The following is a 9,387-nucleotide window of genomic DNA, read 5'->3' on the forward strand; positions in this document are numbered from 1 at the left end:
GTTTCAAAAGATGTCCAGCCAAAACCGTATTTATATACTTTGATCTCTGTGTCTGACACGGCACTTCAGTTGTTCAGCATGCATAGTGCAAGTTTTTTACACCGTCTAAGAATTTAAAAGTAACAGAGTCGCCACCTAGCGGTACACACAACTACTTTTAACTGCTCGAAAAATGAGAATCTTCTATGTTTGATGATAGTTTCTGTTAGCTGGCGCCACTAAGTACCAGTGCTAAGTTAGTCAAAAATGAAAGACATTTCAAAATTATATTCTCAGATGGTGTGCAGCTGCTCTACCGTTACCTTAATGCTAATATAAATATTTTACATACCAGAGGGTTTTTACATAAGAGAATCCATCACTGATGGCACATTTGTTTATGAAATTAAGCAAGAAAGGTGCAGAATGTGTTATTACTAAATATTTATATCCAGTAAATCAGTAGCAACAAATAATACTTTGTCGTTATAATGTTTGTGTTGGTATTACTTTATAGTCTGTAGTACTAATTAGCCATTTACATTACAGTTTAAATTACATTAATGCACATTTAAACCTTACCATTTTTATTATTGCGTTATGATAACAATTTAATTTACAGAAGTAGACATGTTTTATCAAAAGACGAATCATATTTTTAATCTCACAGGCTGTGTAGAGCGATACACAAAATCAATGACATAAATAAAAAAGTGTATCAATACCCGAAAAAAAAACATCAGTCTTTTAGGTAAGAGAACTAAAACGAAATCTCATGATTCTATAATACTTGGTGTCATATGTTGTAAAAAGCTGTCTAAAAATAATCTTACAAATTATAATATCTATTTACAATTTTGTGATGAAATTACGATCGGAAAAATATTTAAAAATTATGAGTTTTAGTTTATTTCTTAGTATTGCGAAAATTGCGATTTCTGTTATCTAAACATTGCATCGTCAGATAAAATATTTTATTTAAAACCAACATAATATTATGCGTGAAGGAGTATTTTCAAAGATAAAAAATGTGTAGTTAATAAAATAATTGCGATATCGCGTCTTACCACTATTACTTGGTTAATAAATCAAAAATTAGTTCGAATATAGATGGTAAATATCAATATGTCCAAAACTGAAATGATTCTAAAGCATCTTAGACCAAATTTTAAAAAAAGTTCCTAACTTATGAAACGAAAAATATTGCGTTTGGTATCTAAGAGTTATTAACTGTGGGTTATGTGTATATGAGTACCTAGTTAAAACAATCATGAAAAAATAATACTGCTAAACCGTATCGGATTCACTACTAAAACTAGGGAGCTAAAATACTTAAAAAAAATTACTAAATGCAATTTAAAATATCTAAATACTAGGGTGTGGGTATACATTAGGTTCAGATTTGTACGATTATTATACTAAAAATGGGTTAAATTTAAATTATAATTTACATCAATAGCTATATATTGGTCCACCATGGCCAATTTCTAAGAGGTAGGAAACACAAAAGTCAATGACATCCCATATTTTTGGAGTGCCTAAGTTCTTATGTATTCATATTTTAATTTTATGCTAGTATGTACTGCGAACTTTAAGAACGAATTTTAGATTATTCAAAATAAAGTAACAATTGGTTTTAATCGAAAATAAAAAACAATTTCTAAGTTTTGGAGTCACGTTAAAAGGGTGCGACTTAAAATATTAAACTGTATTTTTATTTATTATTGCGTTTGTTCATAAGATAGAGATACTGCATTTAATTGTCATGTTAGTATTAAGCGTGATTCGGCTTTATAAGATTAATTTAACGGAAGTACTTCAGAATCGTAAGAAAAACTTGTCTGTATGAAATTATAGATCACTACCACATTTCCCTTGGGGCATTTTCATTTTAGGTTCAATATTTTTCAATGATGGAGCGACGGCTACTTATCGACGGTTGTCGGTCCAATAGATTGCAGGGCAATACGTTTGCCTATACGTGGTCATCAATTTGTATATTTATATTTTCTTGCTTTATGTTTTTTTGTGAAATGTCGAACACTGATCAATCTCACGAAGTTTTTCCAAGAGCTAGAGTTTATGTATTTTTTTATGTACAAGAGTTACACAATCTAAAAAAGCGTAGTTACAAAAATATTTACTAACCAGGAATGTATATTATTTTTTCCATACATACTTTTTTTTTCCTTTTACATATCACTTCATTTGTTTATACTCCGTTCAAGAAATTATTATTAAATTAAATTGTCATTTTCATTTATCGTCTAATATCTATGCTTCATAGAATTGGGGGTATGAAAGAAGCGTCTAGGAGCAACATATCATCAGATGATACTATTCTTTAAATTACTATTCTTTTTTGTAACTCAATTTCATGAAATTTTGAGATGTGCCTCTTTTATTCTGAGGTTACGAAATATTTCTTGAACGAGGTATAAACAACGCTCATGATTCATGAAAAAGGTATAGTTAAAGGTAAATCACATTTTACATCATTCTATGACTGGGTAATATCTAAAAAGGCTAATTCCTTACGCGAAAGGCACATATTTATTGGTGCTCTATGTTAATACAATGCTCTAACCATTACAATTCCTATAAAATATTATATTTCAGGGATAGCTACGTCATTTACGCTTGTTTATAGTAATAATTATACTGTACTACACACATTAAAAGATTCTGAAAAAATTGTAGGTATAAAAACACTCGCTTTTAAAAAAACCATTCATTAAAAACTTTATGACAGCGCGGCAAAATTCTTACTTTTTTCACAGCGTGCAAAGATTCACCCTGCTTTCAGCCAACCTAAAAAACTTGACAGTGTTGCCAGCTGGAAAAATTACCCTTAAAATAAGGAAGTCTTAGCTGTTTGGCGCCAAGTCGCCCCAAGTGCATTGCCAGTTGTAGTTAAACATGGCGGCGTAGGGGTGTTTTCTCTTCTTATGCAGCCGCAGTGATTCTTCTGAGGCATACCAATACTGGGGGAACTTGTCAAAGGGATACTTTTCGGATTCCTTCACGTACGGCTCGTTGGGGTCAGCTGGGGAGAAGAAAAAACATTGTTTTAACATAAGATAGTGCTATGAGAAACTGGTGTCAGATGCCAGAATTGGTAACAGATGCCAGAGCTGGCAGAAAGTTTAGTCCACTGTCAGTACTGTCCCAAACTGCTATACGAGCCTCCTCAAGTGACGTTACCTGTTCCTTATGTATACGTCCAGCGCACGGTTATTGGCCAAGCCTTTCACAGTGCCTATAAAGGATAATGTGTGACGTCAGCTACTACCCAAACCTTTAGACCGATTTTGACGAAATTTGGCGTGGATGTCGATTAGACTATGGCGCTTGCGCTAATCTATTCAAATGGTAACTTACGCGGCGGCAAACAGTACTGGCAGAATATCCGGCAGAGGATGGCTACTAGCGACACCTATCCACGCTACATGACAACTTACACTCGAAGTACTAGAAACTTCCGACAGATGGCGGTAATTGCGGAAAACTTTGACATCCCGTAACTCTTAAACTACTGGACCGATTTTGACGAAATTTTGCGTGGAGGTCAATTAGACTATGGCGCTTGCACTTACCTACATTGTAACCCAAATTTTCCTCTTTAAAACTTTGTAAAAGACAAAAATGTGACACTTAAGTGGAGGCAAACAGTACTGGCAGAATATCCGATGCCGCTTCCCCGCGTGCGTCTCCAGATGGCGCTTGTGTCGGTTGCGGCGCGTGGACACGTGCGGGCAGCAGGGGCAGGGGATGGCTACTAGCGACACCTATCCACGCTACATGACAAGTCATGCGAGAAGTTACCAGAAACTTCCGATAGATGGCGGTGATTGCAGAAAAGTTTGTCATCTCATAACTTTTGAACTACTGGACCGATTTTGACGAAATTTAGCATACATATAGATTAGACCATGGCGTTTTCGTTAACCTACATTTCATCCCAAATTTCCCTCTATAAAGCCTTCTAAAAGCTATAAATGTATAGAAACTTACGCGGCGGCAAACAGGACTGGCAGAATATCCGATGCCACTTCCCCGCGTGCGTCTCCAGATGGCGCTTGTGTCGGTTGCGGCGCGTGGACACGTGCGGGCAGCAGGGGCAGGGGGCGGCTGCTAGCGACACCTATCCGCGCTACATGACAACTCTTGCGAGAAGTTACCAGAAACTTCCGATAGATGGCGGTAATTGTAGAAAACTTTGACATCTCAAAACTCCTAAAATACTGGACCCATTTTGATGAAATTTAGCATGGATGTCGACTAGACTATGGCGTTTGCGCTAATCTACATTTCATCCCAAATTTCCCTATATAAAGCTTTCAAAAATCTATGAATGTATAGAAACTTACGTGGAGGCAAACAGTACTGGCAGAATATCCGGTGCCGCTTCCCCGCGTGCGTCTCCAGATGGCGCTTGTGTCGGTTGCGGCGCGTGGACACGTGCGGGCAGCAGGGGCAGGGGATGGCGAGGGCTCGGGGGACCGCGCCGTGGCGCTCCGCCGCGTGTTGGAGGAGGGTGGAAACTACGCGGTAGCCCTGTGGGGGGAGAAGAAGGTAGTTTAGTATAAATAAATATGTGGGGACAACTCACACACGGCCATCCGACCCCAAGCTAGGCAGAACCTGTGTTATGGGTATCGGACACCTGATATATCTACACAAGTACATAGATAGATAGATACATATTAAATATAAATATCAACACCCAAGACCCGAGTACAAAATATCTGTCTTTAAACAAATATCTGCCCCAGCCGGGAATCGAACCCGGGACCTTCGGCAGTCAGGACCACTACGCTATTCGAACGTCTTAGCTTTGACAGGAAATAAAAGAAATGGCTATATTGGCAACACTATCCTGCCTGGTTGATGGAGCCTAAAGGAAGCCGATAGTGCCTGGATGACAAGTTATCTCCATCTCCACTACCTCCACACCGGGGAGATAACACAACATATATACCTACCTTAAAGCAGTGTTCGCAGCGGAACGGGAAGCTCTTCCACTTGGGGTTCTTCTTGCGGCTGAAGGACATCTTGTACGGCTCCTCGGGGAACCAGTCCGCGGGGTCCAGCTCCATCTCCACCAGCTCCACGCCTGGGAGATAGGAATACAACATGAATAGATTTGTTGCCCAAATATAGGGTGTCCCTAAAGTTAACGTCTTAAATGCCTTAAAAGGCTGATATTCCAGCTCAGGAGTGACTCATTATTACTTACATGAATGTATAATATTTAGATTAAAATTATTACTATACTCTTTACAATTTTTTATATTACATGAATAGGTCAGAATGTTCCAGTGCGGGGAGAAGTCTAGCAGAGGATGATTAGTGATTACTGACTGACGATGATACTAAGTTTTGCTTTCGTCCTGCTTCTATTGAACGTGCGAGTGAGAAGGAAACGTTTTGCAACGCGACGTCGCATCGTGTAAATGTGTTGGTGCCCTTACAGCCCGTTCACACTAAGCGTAAGTCGCATATGACTAAAAGTGGAACGCTCTGGTTTATATCAAAAATCGCGTCTCATCTAATGTGAACAGCTCCATACAAAGTGTATGGTGACCACTGACCAGACAGAGCATTCGACTTTTAGTCATATGCGACTTACGACTAGTGTGAACGGGCTGTTACAGAATGTAGGGGATGACTCGTGGATAGTGAAGGAAACCGCGTGTTGATGATACTGGATACTAGTTTATTGTTGCTACCACCACCCCCGACACTGCGCCATCTAGCAGGATTTATAGGAACTTAATAATGGGTTTATAGATAACGCTGTGTTGTGTTTACATAGGAAACTAAGTACATAGTTAAACCTTCTAATTTATAGATAACACAGTTAACAAGAACTCTATCACATACCAGGAGGCACTTTAATCTGCGGCACGATGGTGAGTTGCGGCGGCCGCTTCGGCGTCACCTGCTCTTGGGTGGCGCCGTTGGTCGCGGGCGGCGCGTTGGCGCTGGCCAGCAGACCCGTCAGGATCATGTTCTGTGCCTGGTGGGAGATGGTTGTTGTATAGTGCGGTTTGTGGAAGTTGTTTGTTATATTTTGCATGTTATCTAGTACCTAGTTATAATTGTTTCGTAAGCTACTACAGAAGGGCTAGCACGAGGCGCAATTAAGATGTGACAAAAGTTTTGCATCGTACTTCGCGCAGCCTCAAGAGCGAGCGCAACGGACAACTTTTGTCACGTCTTAAATGCGCCCTGTGCTAGCCCTTCAGGTAGGCTTAAGTAAACAAATACAAGTTGACTACTGGGTGCATGTTTTAGGTATGTCACTTGACGAATTCTAATGAGTGATCCACATTACCAATATGCCAAGAATTACCGTGGTAATGGACATTAATCGTAGGTGTAAATTGATGACAATTAGTAGTGTGGCCCACTGCTGCATGGCAAGAAAACTGAAGATGCTTGAAATTATTATGTCATGATTTGGTATTTATTTAATAAAAAAAGATAATTAAGGGTCACAGATAGTTTCAATTAACATCTTTGTTTCGTGACTCGACTTTGTATGGACCCTGTATTGTTAACCTGAGTTTAAAGTTTCTTCAGGCAAATGTACATTAGGCAGCTAGTTTAGACAAACAAAGGTTCCACATGCAAGGACCTCCAAAAAGAACATAATATAGGATTGGTTTTTGCAACTTACCGGAGTTAAAGTAGCTAACGGTGCCATACCAGATACATTTATCATAGCACCCTCTTGCTTAGGCTTCCGTTTGTATCCTTTCGGTGGCCCTCTCTTCTTAGCTACTTCTCCGTTTTTCTTATACCGCACAATACCACCTCCGGAGTCGAACACAGCTTTCTGTGGCGATGTGCGACCACCCTTGAATGGTGTCATTGGCAGCTTTGCTGGTAACGAGTACCGTTTCAATGGATTGTAATTACCATTGCCGTTTGCAGTGATGGTTAATGGATTGGCTAAATTTAAGGGATTGTTGACAAACATTGGCAGCGTTGACGTCGGTGGTGAAGGGAATATTGACAGTGACTTTGGGATGTTGAATGCTGGTATCTTGTATACTTGTAGGTTGATGCCTGAGTTGAATGCCATCTTGGGGCGCTTGGCGGTGGGTTCGTGTTCGTCATCGCTATCGGACTGTTGGCTGGCCGAGTCCAACGGGTCCTTGTCATTAGAGAATGTGTCATTCAGCCCTGAGTCTGATTCTTGTACACAAAACATCTGAAAGAGTGATAAAATAGAGTTTATTAAATTGTAAAGTGGTAGAGGTTATTGACATAGCGTAGTAGAGGTCCTCTAAAAACTACAAAACAATACCGATTATTATGTATCTGCTTAAATAAATCTACAATATTTTGAGAATACAGAAAATCTAATTTACTAGTATTATTGTATGTTTTTTTGTGTGTGCATGTAATATTTATCCTGGCATTCTCACCACTATTTCGTTTAATTAATTAAACCAAAATAATCCTAAAAAACTAACATTTATAATATCAGTTGCTCAGGACAATAATTGTTCTGTTTCAAGTTATTTGACTGACATTCGGAAATGAAGCCTATAGGACTGGACTTTTACCAACATTAATCATAGTGATCCTTTTAAGATGCATTTTTACATGTTTAGGATATATAAGGATAGATAATTGGAGCAGTGTAAATGTATTTAACAGCTAGATTGGGTATTAAATAACATAATAATAAGGTTTATTTTGTATTTATTTGATACTAAAGCAACTATAAATACAATGATCAGGTTAGTAAATTTGTCTTTGACTACAGGGAGAAAGAAAATAAACTTTGTTAGGCATTACATAGGAAAAGTACTGATATTTATTTATATTTTTGTCATGTAGGTGTTATTTCACAAAAACCGTTATCTACCTACATAGTTGAATAGTTGATACTGAAAGAATAGGCAGCAAAATAAGTTAATACGTTAAATTTCTATAGCCTAGGGAATAGTATTATGGATAAATTGTATCTAGATGTTTCGGATTACTGAAACAGTTATCGAATAGTCCAACATAGGAGTGTAAAGTAATACAAATTACTTGCAACAAAAGAGTAAAAGTCGAACGCAAAATGCCACCAAACAATGACTTACGATTGTTTAATTATTACGCCAGCAAACAAACATCAGTTATATCCAAAGATTCCGTTTCAAGCTCACCAGGAAGTCCGGCGATTGTATAATAATCTTAAAATCTCAGAAAATAACTGCACATGCCACTAACTATAAAAATGAGTACCAAACGCGTAGTGAATTCACTAATTAAATACTACTAGTTGGCAGATTATGAATAAAAATACCACGATTCACTGCTATTCACACTGGATATAAGAGATTTATTATATACATGGTTCAACTTACTTTGTAAATTGTTCATTTAATTGATTTTAAAGAAAATACAAACGATTTTAAAATAATAAAAGGTTATATTTTCGGGTAATAAACAAGATGGAATATCAAGTTTTTTTTCTAAACTAGCGACACGTTCTGCTTACGCCGCAAAATCTATAGTTAATATTTCATGTGTAGAACCAAATTAGCACGTATCACAATGTTTTACAGTTTAAAATGGTCTGTATAATACGCGGCGTTTTGAACATTTAATTTGGCCGGTTTATGCATTTGACGTTCCGTTATAGCGTGTAAAATGGACAAATAGCAATGTAAACGAAATCTTTAATTTATCCGTGTTTTCATACTTATTCTGAGGTTTATCCAATGAACACAAAGATTTGTAGACAGCAGACAGCTTTTGTTCAATCACTCAATGATTTGCATGCATGAAAATGTAAAAAAAAAACCTTTTAACGAAGTCCCATTCGGAACACATTCATAACCAGGAATCAAATCAAAACCATCATGAAAAATACCCTAGAGGCTGAGCCTAGAGGTATAGCTATTCTTTTTACTCCACTGACTTTTATCTGCCTTTTAACTTTTAAGCCTGTGGGGTTCGAGATTCGAGAGAGAGACGCCACCTAGGGGTAAGTAGCTGCATTAGCTCCGCGCTTTCACTGCTCGACTGGAAAGCCTACAAGCTACAAGCTGTTCCATAATTTGAAACTAAGAAAGCAGGATGAGGAATGCGAGTTTTTACTCCACTCGAAGAATGGAGAGCTACGCCATAGAATAACTAGTATTAGTACTGCTACTGTACTTGTTATTCTATGGCTACGCGAATTTCTATGGCGCGGCGGAGTCGCCACCTAGCGGTAAGTAGCTGCACTAGCTCCGTGTCATACAAAATTTGAGTAGGTTTTCTCTGCTCGACCCTACGAATAACATAGGCTCAACTCAACAATCTCATGTTGGCTCAATCTAAAAACCTACACTTGGCCTTCAGTAGGTCTAGTACAGGTTTGTTAGATTGTTGGAAACTATAAAAGTTTACGTT

At 38.1% G+C, this 9,387-nt stretch overlaps 1 protein-coding gene across 2 annotated transcripts; it reads right to left on the reverse strand.

Annotated features, from left to right (window-relative positions):
• Positions 1–128: 128 nt before the first annotated feature.
• LOC105392623 lies at positions 129–8,483 on the reverse strand. Of its 2 annotated transcripts, none has more exons than XM_038110727.2 (6): positions 8,355–8,483; positions 6,665–7,201; positions 5,866–6,001; positions 4,965–5,095; positions 4,350–4,536; positions 129–3,025 (listed from the first exon to the last, which is right to left on the reverse strand). In XM_038110727.2, the coding sequence occupies exons 2-6, from the start codon at positions 7,199–7,201 to the stop codon at positions 2,847–2,849; spliced, it is 1,170 nt and encodes a 389-aa protein (XP_037966655.2). In that variant the 5' UTR covers positions 8,355–8,483; the 3' UTR covers positions 129–2,846. The 2 variants fall into 2 exon arrangements, with proteins under 2 accessions (XP_037966655.2, XP_037966656.2); XM_038110728.2 differs by having other exon boundaries at positions 8,088–8,455.
• Between the last annotated feature and the right edge of the window lie 904 nt (positions 8,484–9,387).

The sequence above is a fragment of the Plutella xylostella genome, chromosome 24 (genome assembly GCF_932276165.1).
Source record: "Plutella xylostella chromosome 24, ilPluXylo3.1, whole genome shotgun sequence".
Lineage (NCBI taxonomy): Eukaryota > Metazoa > Arthropoda > Insecta > Lepidoptera > Plutellidae > Plutella > Plutella xylostella.

What these genes read in the sequence shown, in the direction of transcription:
- LOC105392623 (XM_038110727.2), bottom strand. Translation starts at nt 7,201, where the DNA reads ATGTTTTGTGTACAAGAATCAGACTCAGGGCTGAATGACACATTCTCT. An exon ending in CGTTAGCTACTTTAACTCCG is followed by an intron (nt 6,002 to 6,664) that starts GTAAGTTGCAAA and finishes ATCTCCCACCAG; the next exon opens with GCACAGAACATGATCCTGAC. An exon ending in GCTGCGAACACTGCTTTAAG is followed by an intron (nt 4,537 to 4,964) that starts GTAGGTATATAT and finishes CTCCCCCCACAG; the next exon opens with GGCTACCGCGTAGTTTCCAC.